The sequence below is a fragment of the Dreissena polymorpha genome, chromosome 4 (genome assembly GCF_020536995.1).
Source record: "Dreissena polymorpha isolate Duluth1 chromosome 4, UMN_Dpol_1.0, whole genome shotgun sequence".
In the NCBI taxonomy this organism is placed as follows: domain Eukaryota; kingdom Metazoa; phylum Mollusca; class Bivalvia; order Myida; family Dreissenidae; genus Dreissena; species Dreissena polymorpha.
The window spans coordinates 17,866,520-17,886,562 of record NC_068358.1 but is presented as its reverse complement, the minus strand read 5'-3'; the positions used below and the strand labels follow the sequence as shown (position 1 = coordinate 17,886,562).

Below are 20,043 nucleotides of genomic sequence, written 5' to 3'. Positions count from 1 at the left end.
AACACTTTCACCTAGGATAAAAACTTCATAGGTACATTGATCATGATTATAAAAATACCCCTTTTGAATTTCAAATCACTACATCAAAGATCAACATCACAGTGACTCAAAACAATAAAATTGTTTCTTGATATTTACTGACAATGCTTATGCCTAGATTCATGATCTTCATAGTTACATTGATCATGACTGGCAGACAGAGCTCCAGATAATTTTTTCAGCCGAGGGGTATTTCACTCATGAATTTTTTAATTGATGAGTGAAAATCATAATCCGATAATTTTAAGGAGTATTTATGTTCAAAGGACCTGAAGTAATAATAAATTGTACTTGTAGTGTTAACTTGCTATTACAAGCAGTTTTGTACACAATAAAGCAATAACTTATGTTTTATTTAATATACTATCAATAATAGGGCGTACAATTTTTTCTGGTGTTACTAATGACGATGTCGACTTAATAGAGATCGACCATTTATAACTGGCTCACCATTAATTTTTGTTTTATTTACATGACAATAAAACACAAAACATGCAGACGCTGCTGAACATGTCACAAAAAGAAAAGCGCTTTCGGGACAGGGACTGCCGGTCAGGGCGGCACAGATCGTGACAGTCATATGAAAAACAAGCAAGCAGCAAGTTTTCGCATTACATAATGATTCTAGTGGATTCATTGATTGCAAACCGGATTTAAATATACCCTTCTCGAAAAAGTGCACTAAATGCGCATGTTATTGGCACCGTATTTTTTGCTTAACAAGTGCATTTTATTCTGTTAAAAAAACAACACTTGTTACTAGTGTGTTTATACATATAAGTGTATTTTTTCCATGAAATAATACACTCAAGTGCGTTTATTATGATAATAAGTGCGCTTAAGTTTATTTTTAAGCGCATTTATACACTTGAGTGTTTTTTAAGACATACAAATAATACACTTCATGGTCAAAAAAATTTTTTTAATGCCCATTAATACACTCATAGAAATAATACACTTCATTGAGTATTCAAAGTGAATTATTTAAGCGCATTAATACACTTGAGTGCATTTCCAGACATACAAATAAAACACTTCATTGAGTTTTCAAAGTGAATTTTTGTAGGCGCATTAATACACTTGAGTGCATTTCCACTGATACAAATAATACACATTACAAAATTGAGTGAATTGTTTTAAGCGCATTAATACACTTGAGTGCATTCCCGGTCATACAAATAATACACCTTACAGTATTAAAAGTGAATTTTTAAGCGCATTAATACACTTGAGTGCATTTTAAGTCATACAAATGATACACTTAATGAAGTGTTGGAAGTGAATTTTTTAAGCGCATTATACGCTCAAGTGTACTTTTCATCACTTCAAATTAATATGCTTAAAAATTTACCAAATTAAAAAAAATCCCAGCATTTTGAAGCCAGCATTCATTCTTTAAATGAAAGGTTTGTGTAAACACATACATAAAAAACAAAAAGTACAATTCAATAGATAAGTACACACTTTTATTAGAATGTAAAACCTTAAAAAATTAAAACAAATGTTACATATCTACATAAAAGAGAGGGTTCAAACAAGCTATTGCCTATCAGGAATTAACAACTGAAAATATCAAGCTCATACTAGTGATTTTTCTCCCCTCTGATTACCGGTAACTGATTAACAGCCAAATACAGGTGGTTTCCGCTTCAAAAAATATTAAAGTTTTCCCCTCCTTAAGCTGAAATGTTTTCCCTATCATTTACTAGATTTTTAGCTCATCTATTTTTTGAAAAAAAATTATGAGCTATTGTCATCACCTTGGCGTCGGCGTTGGCGTTGGCGTTGGCGTTGGCGTCGGCGTCCGGTTAAGTTTTGCGTTTAGGTCCACTTTTCTCAGAAAGTATCAATGCTATTGCATTCAAACTTGGTACACTTACTTACTATCATGAGGGGACTAGGCAGGCAAAGTTAGATAACTCTGGCGTGCATTTTGACAGAATTATGTGCCCTTTTTGTACTTAAAAAATTGCAAATTTTGGTTAAGTTTTGCGTTTAGTTCCACTTTTCTCAGTAAGTATCAATGCTATTGCATTCAAACTTGGTACACTTACTTACTATCATGAGGGGACTGGGCAGGCAAAGTTAGATAACTCTGGCATGCATTTTGACAGAATTATGTGCCCTTTTTATACTTAGAAAATTGACAATTTTGGTTAAGTTTTGTGTTTAGGTCCATTTTATTCCTTAAGCATCAAAGCTATTGCTTTCATACTTGCAACACTTACTAACTATCATAAGGGGACTGTGCAGGCAAAGTAATGTAACTCTGACTGGCATTTTGACAGAATTATGTGCCCTTTTTATACTTAGAAAATTGAAAATTTGATTAAGTTTTGTGTTTAGGTCCACTTTATTCCTACAGTATCAAAGCTATTGCTTTCATACTTGCAAGATTTATGAACTATCATAAGGGGACGGTGCAGGCAAAGTTATGTAACTCTGACTGGCATTTGGACGGAATTATGGGCCCTTTATACTTAGAAAATTGAAAATTTGGTTAAGATTTATGTTTTGGTCACTTTACCCCTAAAGTATCATAGATATTGCTTTCATACTTGGAACACTCACAAACTATCATAAGGGTACAGTAAAAGGACAAGTTGCATAACTCTGGTTGTCATTGTTACGGAATTATGGCCCTTTTTTGACTTAGTAACTTTTAATATATGGTTAAATTTTGTGTTTCGATCCACTCGAAGTATCAAGGCTATTGCTTTCAAACTTCAAATACTTACATGCTATCATGAGGTTACTGTACCTGGCAACTTGAATTTTACTTTGACCTTTGAATGACCTTGACTCTCAAGGTCAAATTATTAAATTTTGCTAAAATTGCCATAACTTCTTTATTTATGATTAGATTTGATTGATACTTTGATGAAACTACTCTTACCTGACATACCACAATAGACTTCACCCAAACCATCCCCCGTGCCCTCCCCCCCCTCCCCCCCCTCCCCCCCCCCCCTAATTTTTTTTTTTTTTTTTTTTTTTATAAGATCATCTCACAAATGACCACCACACCCTCACACTATACCCCCACCCCACCCCCCCCACCCCCCCCCCCCCAAATTTTTTTTTTGATTTTTTTTTTTTTTTTTTTTTTTTTTTTTTTAAGATCATCTCACAAATTATCACCACACCCTCACACTATACCCCCCCCCCCCCCGATTTTTTTTTTTTTTTTTTTTTTTTTTCGCTTTTTTGGAAGATAATGTAATAAATGTCCACAACCCCCACACTATACACCCCTCTTCACTCCACTCCTCCCTCCTTTGTGATTGAAAATGAGAGTCCCTTCACCTTTAAAAAGAAAATAGATGAGCGGTCTGCACCCGCAAGGCGGTGCTCTTGTTATATATTACATTAATTCCAAATCCCTTTTTAATATGAACAAAAGCAGCACATTCAATTCAATCATATTCTGGATCCTAATATATGTTAAATGAACCATATTCATGAAATTAATACCTTATTTTTAAGATCTTACTTTTTTGTTCATTACTGCGCTAAAATATGCCCTTCTGAGAGCCAGTATATACAGGTTGTTTTGAATTTCCAAAGAAAATCACTGCATACATGCTGACAATATTTAGCAGCTTAGCCCCTGTCACTATATTTGTTGTTTTACACTGTTCCTTACAAAGAATGCATTCATAAACCACCCTTTATAGAGCAGTTCACCAGCTGATCAGGTCTGAATACTACTGTCATGGTCTGCGAGGCGCTTCTCGTGCATGATCTCATTTGAAATAAGGTCCTGAAAGATATTTTATAATGTAAGTGTTAAATATTGCTGTTATGGTGATCTTGTTCAACTGTTGCTATAAATATCATAAATTTAAATCAAAACAAGTTTGTTGGCTTGTTGTTTTTGTTTGTTTATTTTTGCAATTTTAATCTCGTGATCATATGTGACTAACCGCTTTTCATAAATAATTTAAAGAAATTACATTTGGTAGAAAATACTGTTTATAAATGTACTAATATATGTGGTCTCCTTTGGCTGTGTGAACTGGTCGAAAGTGTGACGTCTTTAAAATGCAATAACCTTTATTATTTAGTTTTACCTCTCAACAAATCCATCTTTTCTTGGTCAAAGACAAGCTAGAGGGTGCGGTTTCCCACTCCTGTTCCCCTCAAGTTGGCCTGCTCGTGCAGGGTAAAACCTGGTATAAATGTCCATACATCAGGTAGTCCCCCTTTTGCTCCCTTTTTTGGCAGGCGATGATGCACATTCTGTCCTATGGATCTTCCGATAAATGTAAATTTCACCTTGGGTTTTAACCTTCAAATATAAAATATAAAAGTTCTTATTAAATATGGGGGAAAGAAATCTGCTCATTAATGACAAGAAATAGGTATACATAAATTTTAAGATAACAATAACCATAAAATACAGCCATAATAATTCAAATGGTGTTTTTTTCCTTAAAATTGCATTACATTTACTTATCCATTTACATTTCCCAGTGGCAATACATAAATATGATAATGATCATAATTAATTAAATTAAAGAGATGCAGAAATGAAAATACAAACCTGTTACAGCTGTTCTTCAGTATTCCAAAAAAACGGCAGTTGTTGAACTATGAGACCACATCTCTTTAACCACCCACTTTGAATCTTCTTTGCAACAAACTTATTGTTGATTTACACATTGTTTACAAAAAATAATTTCCTGTGCTCCAAATAACTTGCTGTGCTCCAACCAATCAAAAGTGGTTTGTTTTAAAATAGATGGTTCCAGAACCAATCAAAAGTCTATAAACACCCCTTTGTTTGGGCTAGATGGAGCACTGATAGGGATTAGTGTTTATGATGCTAATGGATCTCTTATCTGATCCTGATCTTATCTGATATTTATTGAATAATACACAGCACACTTAGCACATTATATTTAATTGTTAATATTTCAATATAACATACTGAATGGTGTTAGCAAATAATAATAATATTATAAAAAATATTTAAATTGTCTTTTAAAATGTATGTTAATAGTCAATGTGGTAGACATTAATTGAATTGGGGTTAAATATCAGTGTAAGAAAGTTCAAATACTTATTTTTTATGTTGTGGAGATATAATTGATTCTGGCACGCCCACATAATATTTTTGAAACTTTCAATATTTTTAATTAGTTACCCACAGCCTGATTTAGTTGTACTTTTCCCTTTAAAAGCTGCTCTACTGATTCACATATTTTATGACCTGACAAATTGCAACAAAAGACCATAAACATTATGTGAAGATAAAAAAGAATTCAGTACAATCCTCCTATTAAACACTATATCTCTGTCCTTAAACTTCAGTTAGTTGCTATAGTGTTGCTCTTTTTATGAAGATGCACTAAAACTACACTTGTACAGAAAGAATATTTTTTTTGCAAATCAGAAGATACACTAATATGCACAAAAAATGCACTTCATTAAAAAAAAATGCACTTATTGCATAAAAAGATGCACTTTGTCTACAGAAGATACACTAAAAGTACAGTAAAATACACTTAAAGATAATGAAAATACAGAAAAAATGCACTTTTGTGCACTTAATTATGAAAAAAATGCAGAAAAAATACACTTTTCAGTGAAAATCCAGAAAAAATACACTTTTAAAAGCGTATTTTGTTAAAAAGTGCATTTTGTTTTGAGAAGGGTATCTTACAGTTTAAACATGTGCTTAGTCTCATTATCTTAATGGTAAGCGGGTGGTATCCGTAAAACTTGTTTATTATATATGTGTATAACGGCTGCCATTTAAAGCGGGTATATACGATTTAGTCAAATATTTATGAATTTATATAAACTGTGTAAAAAACTTATTATATATATATTTCAATATAAATTAAAATAAAAGTTAAGAAGAACATGTGTCGAAAAATGCGAAATAAGCCAGATATTTAATTCTGAAATTGAAAACGGCTGTACAGCCGAATTCACCAGCATGTATACCATACATGCACGATGTGCATCTAAACTTAGTTTAACGGTTTATTTGAAATTCTGCAACGATATCTATTCATACGACACACGCACACTATCTCCGATCCTAATACAAAGAGGAATGTAGGAAAATATGTACGTCACTATCGGCTCGGGGCGCTAATTTGTCTTTGCTGCATTTTATGAAATTCGGCTTTAATGTATAATTTTTCTTGCCTATTTTGTGTTATTGTAACATATTTTATCAATATATTACAATTAAACACATATAAAAAATCGTATATACCCGCTTTAAAAAGTGCTTGAAGGAAAAAGGTTTTTCCATAGTGCCACACAAGAGATGAACTGATAGCAAAACTTATATGCTTGAAGTTGGGCGATTTGGTTTTTTTTTTCGAATGTGATGTCAAATGTTTTCACCATTAACGTATATCGATTTTCAGCAATGCAGCGGAGAGTCCGTTGTGTCAACATCAGCCTTTATCGTGGGTCAAAATGAAATGATACCGTTCTGACTGAGGAGTAAATTAGGTTGGGAACCACATTCTGTACATAGATGGTGATGTCACTACGTTTTTACTGGTGTGGACACAATGACGGGAACCAGTCATGATTACATTAACTTATATTCATGTATAAACGGCTAATACGCATTGAAATTGCACACAATACGTAATCCGAATCCAGGAGTTTTTTTACTCAACAAAATTTTAAGCCATGCGTATTTTCTTTTTTTTCATGCGTATTTTACGCAAATACGCATCTTATCTGGACCTCTGCTGGCAGATGACCAACATAATGTTAAAGTCACTAGGTCAAACGTCTTTATAACAATGACTCGACACTGTAAAATGGTGTCCAGATGACAACTCAAGAAACCAAGGTTAAAAGTCAAAGTCACAATGACTAACATACAGTATTCATATTCACACAATGGCTGCCATTACAACTGACAGCCCATATGCAGGCATGCATGTTTTACAAACAGCCCAATACAATTGGTAAAAATTCAATGAACACACTCTTCTCAGGTGAGCGAACTAGGGCCATCTTGGCCCTCTTGTTTAAAACTGTATTCTTATTTTTTACTGGAGAATTTTAGTTCAAATGTTTACATTTATCAATATAAAGCATTTAAAGCAGTTAATGACAAGCTTTAATACATGCCAAATTCTGTTGGACGGCCCCTTTAAACGTAAACCCTATTTGAGAATAATTACAGAATGTTCAACAATAAGTTGATTCACTCTTTAGTAATATGGTGGGTTTAAATTTTTAGCTCACCTGATTGCTCAGGTGAGCTTTTTTGACCGGTCTTTGTCCGTCGTATGTCCATCCGTCCATTAACATTTGCTCGTAAACTCTCTAGAGGCCACATTTCTTGTCCCATCTTTATAAAACTTGGTCAGAAGCTTTGTCCCAATGAAATCTCGGCCGAGTTCGAAACTGGGTTGTGCCGGGTCAAAAACTAGGTCACTAGGTCAAAAAAAAGAAAAACGTAAACACTGTAGAAGTCACATTTCATGCCCAATTTTCATGTAACTTTGTCAAAATGTTTGTCTTAATGATATCTTGGTTGAGTTCACAAGTGGTTCCGATCCGTTGAAAAACATGGCCGCCAGTGGGCGGGGCAGTTTTCCTTATTTGGCTTTGGAGAAACCTTGTAAACACTCTTGAAGTCACAATTTTTGCCCAATCATCATGAAAGTTGGTCAAAACATTGGTTCATTTGATGTTTCGGACGAGTTCGAAAATGGTCGAGATCAGTGGCGGGGCATTTTTCTCTATATATGTATATAGTGGCAGTTTTCCCTATTTGGCTATAGAAAAACCTTGTAAACACTCTAGACGTCAGAATTTTTGCCCAATCATCATGAAAAATGGTCAAAACATTGGTTTTATTGATACCTTGGACGAGTTTGAAAATGGTCGGGATTGGTGAAAAACATGGCTGCCAGTGGGCCGGGCATTTTTCTCTAAATGTATATTGTGAAAACATGTGAACACAGTAGAAGTCACATTTTTGGCCCTATTTTTATGAAATTTGCTCAGAACATTTGTTTTCTTGATACGAGAGTTGAGTTAAAAAATGGTTCCGGTCAGTTGAATAACACGGCTGCTGGGAGGGAAGCAGTTTTTTTCATTATCCCTCCCCCTTTCGAAGAAGAGGGGGTATATTGTTTTGCTCATGTCGGTCTGTCCGTCCACCAGATGGTTTCCAGATGATAACTCAAGAGCGCTTATGCCAAGGATCATGAAACTTCATAGGTACATTAATCATGACTCGCAGATGACCACTATTGATTTTCAGGTCACTGGGTCAAAGGTCAAGGTCACGATGACCCGAAATAGTAAAATGGTTTTCCGGTGATAACTCGAGAACACTTATGCCTAGGATCATGAAACTTCATATATACATTGATCATGACTCGCAGATGACCCCTATTGATTTTGAGGTCACTAGGTCAAAGGTCAAGGTCACAGTGACCCAAAGCAGTTAAATGGTTTCTGGATAGTAATTCAAGAACGCTTATGCCTAGGATCATGAAACTTCATAAATACATTGATCATGACTCGCAGATAACCCCTATTGATTTTCAGGTCACTAGGTCAAAGGTCACGATGACCCGAAATGGTAAAATGGTTTCCGGATGATAACTCAATAATGCTTAGGCCTAGGATCATAAAACTTTATAGGTACATTGATCATAACTCAAAGATGACCCCTATTGATTTTCAGGTCACTAGGTCAAAGGTCAAGGTCACGATGACCCGATATAGTAAAATGGTTTCCGGATAATAACTCAAGAATCTTAGGCCTTAGATCATGAAACTTCTTAGGTACATTGATCATGACTCGTAGATGACCCCTATTGATTTTCAGGTCACTAGGTCAAAGGTCAAGGTCACCGTGACTTGAAATAGTAAAATGGTTTCCAGATGATAACTCAAGAACGCTTATGTCTAGGATCATGAAACTTCATAGGTACATTGATCATGACTCGAAGTTGACCCCTATTGATTTTTAGGTCACTAGGTAAAAGGTCAAGGTCACAGTGACCTGAAATAGTAAAAAGGTTTCTGGATGATAACTCAAGAACGCTTATGCCTAGGATCATGGAACTTCATAGGTACAATGATCATGACTCGCAGATGACCCCTATAGATTTTCAGGTCACTAGGTCAAAGGTCAAGGTCACAGTGCCCTGAAATAGTGAAACTGTTTCTGGATGATAACTCAAGAACGCTTATGCCTAGGTTCATGAAACTTCATAGGTATATTGATCATGACACGCAGATGACCCCTATTGATTATCAGGTCACTAGGTCAAAGGTCAAGGTCACAGTGCCATAAAACGTATTCACACAATGGCTGTCAAGGTCACGGTGACTCAACTTAGAAAAATGGTTTCCGAATGATAACTCAAGAATGCTAACACCTAGGATCATGAAACTTCATAGGTACATTGATCATGACTCGCAGATGAAATAATGATGAAACTTGACCAGGATGTTTGTCTGGACAATGTCTAGGTCAAGTTTGACATTTGGTAAAGATTGAATGAACTGACTCCTCTTAGGTGAGCGAACTAGGGTCATCTTGGCCCTCTTGTTTTGTTTAAATATCTCTCAACTGTAAAATCAGCAGTAACTACTCTTGAAACAAGTGCCGAAACAATGTGTACATTAACATCTATAATTACCATTTTAAAGCTGTGTACAGTCGCGTCAGTATTACTGAATGCGGTATAAAAATTAATACAGCCTGTTTAAACCGACTGATATATGACTGCGAAACACAGGGGAACGTACAATTGGCTTATTCGTATCATGGTGCGTTACAAAGCAAATTTTACTCGGCATTTTAAAGGGAGCTTTTCATGTTTTAGTAGTTGACAAAATTGAAAAAAAAAGGTTTCAGATTTGCATTTTTTCGTTGTAGAATTAAAATTTAAAAAAGACAGTAACACTCTCAAGGCCTTAAGTACCGGTATACCCAATTTTCAATGAATTGTGTTGAGAACATTTGTAAAATTTATATATGAGCCAAAAAAGTTGGGTACAAAATTAGGTTACTCGGTCAAATGCAAGTAAATGTTTGTGAATCGTCAGGAAACTTTAGGAGAAGATATGGCCATAATGTCTATGATGAATTAGAAATAGGTTCACATTGATTAATCAAAGCGCTGAAGGCACTGTAGGTTTTCGCTGTTGTATAAGTTTAGATGCAACTGAGTTTAAAAATTATGTTATAGCTTTTTATGTTGCAAGTTTTAAATGAACACAACCTATTCAAATTTATAAAGAGTGTGTCTTAAAGCACAGGTCCAGATGTTGTTTTTAAAAAAAATCATTAATAGAAAATATACTTTAATCTTCATTTTGGGAAAACAGGGCTTAATGCATATGCATAATTTGTCATCCGAGTACCAGAGACTATATATGATTATATCAGGCCTTAGCTCGGAACTGGGTCATATTTAATTATATCCAATCGATTCGGGAGGTATTGATAATCATCAAGTATGTTCATTGTCTGTCCGAGGTAAATTTACACGTTTCGTCTAACATAAAATGTGCTTCCCACAAAGCATTGATAGTCGTTTGGATACTAGCTTGGATTTTGTACTCGACTTCTCAACACACCCAATTCCCTTAACCTTATTATGATCTTGACCTTGACCTTATTTTGTTCCATTAGATCAATATTTGCAATGCTTCCATTTGGGACATCGGCATGTATTGACCGCCATATCTAGTTCTTAAACCAATAGCAGGCAATAATGGAGAAGCAGTTAAACCGTTTACTTTGATGTGATAATTTCATATTATGCAATTCATGTTTTCATACTTATATTGTTTTCCAGAGACCAGCGTGCTCATGTCTACGCAGCAAACTACGAACGTCATGCATGCCGGGTACGATCAGTAACTCCGCGGACTTCTGAATCAGGGGAAGTAATACGTTGCCAATGCTCCGGGAAGTTATGTTGCATTGTGGGAAGAGACGGAACTCGTATTCTCTGGAAAAAAATGACAGCATTACAAAGTGTCAAGTTAATAAATCAATAACAAACAATAGCTTATGTATTAATTCTTATTAAAAGTGATATAATTCTCTCATTTACATATAATACGATAAAGTTAGTAATTGTAATAATTTCAACCGCAACTGATACGTGCTATTGGTGTTAAATACTAGTGTTTGTATTGAAATGTATAATGATTATTAAATTGTTATTCTTTTTAAGATGCGAACTTTAACATAAAAAATGAACGTGCTGTGATGTAACCGTGTACCAAATGTTTGCATCATAATGGTGTAATGTTTACGTGGACTTTTGTTTTAGAAGTTATACCATGAACATATTTTCAAGCCATTAATTTTTGCATATTTTTGTTTCATTTGTATAAAAAAGTACATCAACATGTTTTTAATTTAAGTACAAAAGAGAAAACGCCAGTTTTATCATTTAGTTGCTTTATCTTTTACTCCCGCTAGTTCTATGTTTTAGTAATCTGAATTTCAGTTGTGTGTATGTAACATTGTTTGAAATTTACCCTTATGAATCTGCCTATATGTATATATAGACCTCTTCTTACATGTTCATGTTATAAAAAAACAAAATTAATAAAAGCACTTTTTCATTAAAATTTAAACATTTGTACAGTTTCCGTAATTAAATGAATGTACACTAATATCTTAAATATTTTTTATATCAAAAGTCTTGGAAAGAAAACAACACGTATTATAGTACATGTTTTACACGTATTTGTCTCGTAGAATCAGCTATGCAAATTCATTTACTTATCGAATACTGTCTTTATTCAATATCACAGAACGTCTTGTTGTCTGTCCCTCTAAATATTTTGTAATTAAACTGAAATGTTTAAGTGCCTTTAAGATGTCTTTGTATTAGGTACTCGGACCATGTGCGGATATACATCGCCTTCTTAACTATTTGTTTCACAACCAACACGTAGCTGTACATACTTGTCCATGTATGTATATTTATCAAAGGGACCTGGCTATGTGGATTTAGATTTTTATGCCCCCCTTCGAAGAAGAGGGGGTATATTGCTTTGCGCATGTCGCTTGGGGCTAGGATCATGAAACTTCATAGGTACATTGATCATGACTCGCAGATGACCCCTACTGATTTTGAGGTCACTAGGTCAAAGGTCAAGGTCACGGTGACCCGAAATAGTAAAATGGTTTCCCGATGATAACTCAAGAGCGCTTAGGCCTAGGATCATGAAACTTGATAGGTAGATTGATCATGACTCGCAGTTGACCCCTATAGATTTTCAGGTCACTAGGTCAAAGGTCAAGGTCACAGTGACCTGAAATTGTAAAATGGTTTCCGGATGATAACTCAAGAACGCTTAGGCCTAGGATCATGAAGCTTGATAGGCAGATTGATCATGACTCGCAGATGACCCCTATTGATTTTATGGTCACTAGGTCAAAGGTCAATGTGACCCGAAATAGTAAAATGGTTTCCGGATGATAACTCAAGAACGCTTATGGCTAGGATCATGAAACTTCATAGGTACATTGATCACGACTGGCAGATTTTCAGGTCACCAGGTCAAGGTCACAGTGACAAAAAACATATTCACACAATGGCTGTCACTACAACGAAGAGCCCATATGGGGGGCATGCATGTTTTACAAACAGCCCTTGTTTTAAATGTCTTTTTCTGTTATTTTTTATGTGTTATTTTATTGTGTGCACATACACTCTCTTAGTAGTTTTTGTTTTTGTACATGGGGCCAAGTATATGTTGTGCACTTAGTTTTATTTTAACAGTTTTTATTTTCTTTGCATTTTGTTGTATTATTCTCTCATGTTTCTCCGTTTAATAAATATCTCTATAAAAGAAGATAGTTATGTTTTTTTCTCTAAAACTAACACAATGTATTCTCGCATTCCTGAATATTTAAAAATAAAGAACAGCCTTAAGCTAAAGAAATAATTAATGAGCAGTTTCCAAACTTCAATTGGTTTCGTTACAAGTCGTGTGTATGAAATAAAAGTTGATTTCTCGACCTGTTTTAAAACAAAACACTATTTACGAATAAACAACTCGACTGGTCATTGTAAGCCCTTACAATAGCTCTTGAATTTCTGTTAGAAATCCTGCGCATGGTGCGAAAATAAATCGTGATAGTAGGCATTTTCTCGTCCATATATGCCGGTACATTGAAAAAGACGATATATTTACATCGAATAGCCACACGCTTCAATTGAGGTATTTCACGATCCGCATTTTAGACTGCCTCCAAACCGGATGTCCGCCATTTTGGAGGCTAAACAAAGAAAATTGCATTGCTTCATAATACTTAACGAAAAAATTTGAAAATCTCCGTAGTTCCGTTCAATATGTTGTGAAAAAGCATTAAATTTGACAAAGAAGATGTCATACACTGCAGATACATTAATTAAAGTAAAGGATACAACTTCATACAGAGAGAAATTGTCTGCATTGGAGGCGGCCAGGTACGATGATAAATTAAAACTGATTGACGGTTGTGACCCATATCAAATTGAATCGAAGAAATGGTCTACTGATGTTGGTTTATTGCCACCTGTGCAGTACTATGATGTCCAACACTACCTTCTATACACAACCAGTGCCTACACCAAGGAGGATCTGCAGGCATACAAAGGTCTGGATGCCTACAATCAGTTTATTAATGGTTGGGTCCGAGAGCGATGTGCCATTGTATGTGGAGGAAATACTGTAGTAAGTGCAAAAGTTATGCATTCACAGAGACTGAGTGAGACTCCACTTAGACCATGGCTAATCTGCTCAAAAGATGGAAAAATTCTTGGGGCTCACTGTAACTGCATGGCTGGATTGGGTGAGGCATGTACCCATATAGCTGCGCTTCTCTATGCGATTGAAGCAACTGTTAAAATTCGTGATTCGAAAACAGTAACAGAGGAAAAGGCATATTGGTTGCTGCCATCTGCCCTGAAGAAGGTATCGTACAAAGAAATTAAAGATATAGATTTCACGGCAGCAAAGACAGCAAAGCGAAATTTCAGGAGCGCACTAGAGGAGGAAGCATGTGACACAGTCACCCTTAAGACACCAATTCCTAGAACGCCAGTTCCTAGAACTCCAGCATCAAAAGTACGGGACAACAAAGTTCCAGAAGCTTCTGATGAAGATATTGACCAGTTGTTAAAAACTCTTGCAGAAGCTGGGTCAAAAGCAGCAATTTTGTCAATCACTGAACCTTACTGTGATAAGTTTGTGCCAAAGGCAATATCGCAGGACTTTCCAGCAGTTCTATCGGACTTGAAAAATGACAAATGCTTGGAAATGAATTACTTTGAATTGGTTGAACATTGCAAACAAATGAACTTGAAATGTTCTAAGGAGCAAAGCTGTGCTGTTGAATTTGCTACCAGAGAACAGCGGAACAACAAGCTATGGCACCAATTTAGAGCCGGTCGGATAACAGCATCGCGGGCAAGGCAGGTTTGTGTAACAAGTAAAGCTGCTCCATCACAAAGCCTCATAAAGAGCATTTGTTATCCAGGTGTTACCAATGTGGAAACTCCAGCCATCAAATGGGGTAAAGATAATGAATCTGTAGCCAAGGAACAGTTCATTTCTGCTATGGAAGCCCTGCATGACAATTTTCGAGTGGAGGATGTTGGTTTAGTGATATCAGAGGACAAGCAGTTTATTGGTGCGTCACCGGACGGCATTGTGACCTGTGACTGCTGTGGCCAGGCTACGCTAGAAATTAAATGCCCCTATAGTTGTCGAGACAATGTTTTACAAGATTTGGATTACTTGGTTGTGAATGATTGCGTGAAAACTTTAAAAAAGGATCACGACTACTTCTACCAGATACAGACTCAGTTGGGCTGCACTGGCATGGAGCGGGCATACTTTGTTGTATGGACGGCAGTGGATATTCATGTGGAAGAAATTGAATTTTGTCAGGTCACATGGGACAAAATATGTGCAGAATCTGAGATTTTGTTCAAGACTGCCATTCTCCCAGAGTTAGTTGGAAAGTTTTATTCCAGACCCTCCAAAGTCTTGCAATCTACATCTTTAAATACCACTGTCAACAACAATGACAACAGCAAAAATGTGGCTGAAGACGAATCTTTCTGCTACTGTGAACAGGGGGAGTTTGGGACCATGATATGTTGTGACAACAATGCGTGTTCCATAGGTTGGTTCCACTACCCGTGTGTTAACGTAGAGAGTAAACCGAACGGAAAATGGTATTGTCCTGACTGTAGGAAACTTCAGCAATTCAGTCGGTGCGGCAAGAAAAGGAAATGTACAGTGTAAAATAATTGTATAGAAACTGTTGCTTGAAAGAAGCTTATGTGATTTTTATTTAATGATGCCTAAAATGTTGCAAGTTCCAAACATTGTTAATATTTAAAGTTTACTGAAAGTGTAAATTTGTAAAAAATATTTTGCTATGTTTTAATATAGCAAATGTGAAATATGTTCACTGCATATTTATATTCTTGGGAGTTAAGCAGCAATGAGCAGATTGTAACAGTATATTTTTATTTGAATTCATTGGTTTGTTGTTTCAAAGTTGTTTGTGTCACATTAAATCTTATTAATTGATACCAGGTTTTGAATTCTAATGTGTTGCGTTCTGAGAAAACTGGGCATAATGCATGTGCGTAAAGTGTCGTCCCAGATTAGCCTGTGCAGTCAGCACCAGCAAATCAGAGACAACACTTTCCGCCAATATTGGTTTTTGCTGAGACTATTTAAACGAAAAATGTCAAAAGCGAAAGTGTTGTCCCTGATTAGCCTGTGTGGACTGCACAGGCTAATCTGGGATGACACTTTACGCACATGCATTATGCGACTCGTATATAGTAAATCATGGTACATTTGTACATAAACAAGTTAATGTTTGTATAAAATTCATAACAATTAAGTACGCTTTATGTTCATAGTTTATAATTTTATTTGACCAGGTTTTGTGTAATTATTTCATAAGCAAACAATAATGAACATCCCATTATACTGCCAGTTCTTTGCAAACAATAATAAACATGCACTTATTTTACACTGCTAGTCTTTGTTCATTATTTATTGCGCTTTTAGTCAAAGTTCACAATTGATTCACACAAATTAACAAGGCCACATGCAACAGTTGCAACTTTGTCCATTACACACCTTCCTTCAATATCTTTGTTCATGAGAAATGATATTGGCACAGAACCATTCAAGATAGAGTACTTTTGTCTGACACTTCCGATCACCCTCTCAACATGGATTCTTGAATGTGCAAGTTTCCTAGTAGATTCCACGTCAAGAGGTGAAAGTTGATCTTTTCCTTTTGTGAATGCTGGAATCTTCACCTCTGCAGACACCATTCCTACGCTTTCAGCAATATTGAATCCCCGGTCAGCTAGCACTAGGTCCCCTGGCAGCAATTTATCTAAAAACCCACAGTTTTCAGTAATGTACTTGTCGCTTACACGACCACCCCATCCGTTAGAAAGATATGAGACAGTTCCTTGAGGTGTGATGCCTATTAAATATTTAACTGTATGATGATGCTTGTACGATGACCACGTTTCAGCACGTGCAGTTAGTCCACTGGGTTTTTCGCAAAAAACTTCAAAACAATCAATGATGACTGTGCATTTTTTTGCAAAATTCTTTCTAAATTCCATTGGCATAGTCTTTTTTAAAGGCTCCTTTTCCGGCCATCTGATGAGCCTTGAAAGTCTTTTATACAAAGTTGATATACAACTTGTAAACAGTCTCGACACAGTCGGCTGGGTAGTGTCGAACTCGTAGGCTAAGAATACATTGGACATGTTTAGTCGAAGTTTAACAAGAGTTAATATGAACATCTTAAACTTCCCCATAACAAAGCTTGAAGGAAGAAAGTCTTTAATATGTTCGAAGAGTATAGTCAGGGTAAAGAAATCCGGCAGTCCAGTGAAATGTTTTACTTTCTCGTTGTTATCTGCAAAGTAATCAATTTCATATCGAGTCGTGTAACCATTCAATCGCCGTTTCAGTTCCATGTTTTCAACTCGAAGTTGCTGAAGCTCATCCTGCATCGCAGTCATAAGCTCTAAGCCTATGTCTGTTTGACATGAAATTCCAGTGTCAGTAACTGCTGGTTCAGGGAGTTCTTCATTCTCTGAACACAGGTTTACATCCCGGTTTTCAAATGCTGAAGCTGACAGTAGTCTTTTTCGTTGGCGAGCATACCTGTCAGGACAAGGCTGCTTTCTCTTTAGACCAAGGTTAACAGTCGGGGCCCAGTCAGGATTTAGTTGGTCATACAAATTAGATTTCTTTCCTGAAAAAAAGACAACTTTTAATAAGGCTCACTTCTTGGTAAAAAGTAAAAACAGTCGACAATAGTAACAATTTAACTGATACACTTGACGAAAGTCAAATTATAACTTCCTAACAAGATGAGCGTTGGCTTTCTGACAGTTATTTATGATTAGTCTCCACTACAGATCGTCGCTAGACTTAAGGTTAATTTTGATATTATTCAATTCCGAGTTTTTTATTCGGACTAATAGTCTAATTTTAGAGTTGTCCAGATGTTTACCTGTTATGAAATGCGAAGAGCACACACGAACGTTGTTTTCGTTCTTGTTCTCGAAGCTCTGACCAATATTTGCCAGCCATGTTCGCCGACGAAGTCTGCAAAGTTCTTCATGCTTTTCTCCTTGAGTTGTTGTTATTGCCGGAAGCCGATAAAATTCAAGGTCATGCTCTCTATCTTTTCTATTAACACAGCCAAAAATAGAACACTTGACGACCATTTTACGTATTCGTTCTATATTTAACTCTTCTTTATACAAAATAATTCTCCGTGACGGAACAGGGTGTTTGCCTATCCAAATCGAGGCCTTCAAAATGGCCGCCGGATATTTGATGACGTCACGTGAAATACCTCAATATGAGAAAATCATCACAAGTATCTCTAGTTATTTTCTTATCAGAATTGTATTTGATACTTGAAAGCATAGTCTGACTATTGCGATATGTTGGGTAAATTACAGGTATTTATGATCTGGTACTTAATTTCCGATGTGATGTTGCTTTCAAGTACAAATGAGGGTGAGAAATAGAAGAACTGTCGTATACAAACGCCAAATTATTTAAGGTATATGAAAATAATTGAATCGACCGGTCAGATCTGTAAATTGTTCAAATGAAATCAGATGGAAGGTCGAATCTTCGACTTATTTCTTCACATTATCATTTTGGAAGCATAATTATAACTGCAAGAGACGAACAAATATGTACTATCAGATTTGACACTTCGTGACTTTAACCACCGCATTTAACGTATTGGCTTAACGTTGAGGTCGTTCTCATAAGTCATGAGCTTGTCACGCCGGGTCAAGGTCATACACAACGATAAATAATATTAGCCTCCGTAGTTTTCACAAATCGATTCACTATTTTGAACCATTTGAAGGGTTTTATTGAAAGTTAGCTTACACATTTAGTTCATTAAGACATGTTTCACCATACATTAGTCAGTGGGTGTAATCACGTGATCGTCAAGATGGCGACGTCCATGCCGACACAGTTATATTTCGCCGTTTTATGACCTTTATTACTTATGTTCATTTTTTAAACGACACTCCCGTTCGGGCCATATCAGTAAAAAGGTGGTTAGCGTTTATTTTGTATTTAAATTCGCGTTATATATCTTCTTTACTCCCCGCAAATTTTCTTAGTGGAGACCTAATTAGGTTATCCCGCTAAGAAATTTCGCAGCCAGTAAAGTCAAGATATACAGCGAATATCACTATGAAATAAACGCCAGCAACTTTCTTGCTAATATGGATCATGATGGAAAGTGACCGGAATTAAAAAAATAAATACAAGTAATAAATGGAATAAACGGCGAAAAATACCTGCCTCGGCATGGACGTCGCCATCTTAATAATCACGTGATTACCCCCTCTGTTAGTCAGTGATGCCGTCTGATGATCAAAGGTTAAACATTTGGGACTCTGTTTTCGCGTCTTCTTCATATCTCACAAAGCCATATAAGGATATTCTGAAAAAGTGAATATGCTTGTAAAGAAAGGCAAACGTGAATAATAATTGCGCACATTCAAGGTGATCAGTTAATGGTAACAAGAAATATCCTTAAAAAAGATATACGGCGTTGATTGTGGTCGATGTTTATGAACGATCAAAAGTTATCTCTATGAGATAAAAAGTAGCGGATGCCTTTTTTCTGCGCAGTTCTTAGCTACATCACAAGCAAATCAATTACGGGGTGTTGCGCCAGATTTCGTGGCTTATTTTGCTTTATGTGATATTATTACTCAGATATCTATATTTACAGAATAGAAAAACACAAGAAACATGAAAATAAACGAGTGCATATAGGTCAGCCGGCAATACTCGAATCTTATTTAATTGCATAATTATAGTATAGTGAATTATTGTGCTCATGCTTAATAAACTGGTCTAAATGGATAAATATTTCTAATTAATTTTATCAAAATTGGTCCTTATCATGCAAATGTTGAAAACATATTAAACATCGATGATTGACATACCACAATAATATCGCCGAATATCTTTATTAGTATCTTTCTGATCAAAACAGACTTCAAGTGCACAAAGTTTACGAGACGGCGTTTATATAAAGATTTCTGCAACTGACCGCAAACTGACCTTGATACCTTGCGGATTGGAATTCAATGCATTAAAGTTAGGTAACAATTCTGCTGCTGAAACGACGTCTTGTTTACGCCAACTGTACACGACCAAGGCAACAGCTGTGTCTAAAATATTGATATATCGACAAAGCGATTAAACGAACTATTTACTCCATCAGACAAAAATAGCATAGATTCCAATTTTTTCCTTCAATGAAAAGATCGCAACCCCTTCTGCGAACTCCGGTGATGAACTGTATATAAACTCTGACTTTCACACACTGGCCGCGAATTGACCCGAAACTTCGCGGGTTGAAATGCAATGCAAGTAAGTACTAAATATGAGAATATAGCCTTTAGTATAAACGCTTTTGCGCTGGTAATT

The 20,043-nt window shown here is 35.8% G+C and overlaps 2 protein-coding genes across 3 annotated transcripts in view; one reads left to right on the top strand and one right to left on the bottom strand.

Moving 5' to 3' along the window:
• Positions 1-12,873, top strand: part of LOC127876673 (uncharacterized) — a 47,987-nt gene extending 35,114 nt beyond the window's left edge. Inside the window, exon 4 of the mRNA XM_052422041.1 lies at positions 10,854-12,873. Within this exon, the coding sequence (XP_052278001.1) occupies positions 10,854-10,918 (65 nt within the window). The 3' untranslated portion in view covers positions 10,919-12,873. The remainder of the gene's footprint in view (positions 1-10,853) is intronic.
• Positions 12,874-15,934: 3,061 nt separating this feature from the next.
• Positions 15,935-17,852, bottom strand: LOC127876672 (uncharacterized). Of its 2 annotated transcripts, none has more exons than XM_052422039.1 (2): positions 17,576-17,852; positions 15,935-17,314 (listed from the first exon to the last, which is right to left on the bottom strand). In XM_052422039.1, exons 1-2 carry the CDS (start codon positions 17,790-17,792, stop codon positions 16,095-16,097), a joined length of 1,437 nt encoding a protein of 478 aa, XP_052277999.1. In that variant the 5' UTR covers positions 17,793-17,852; the 3' UTR covers positions 15,935-16,094. The 2 variants fall into 2 exon arrangements, with proteins under 2 accessions (XP_052277999.1, XP_052278000.1); XM_052422040.1 differs by having other exon boundaries at positions 17,639-17,852.
• Between the last annotated feature and the right edge of the window lie 2,191 nt (positions 17,853-20,043).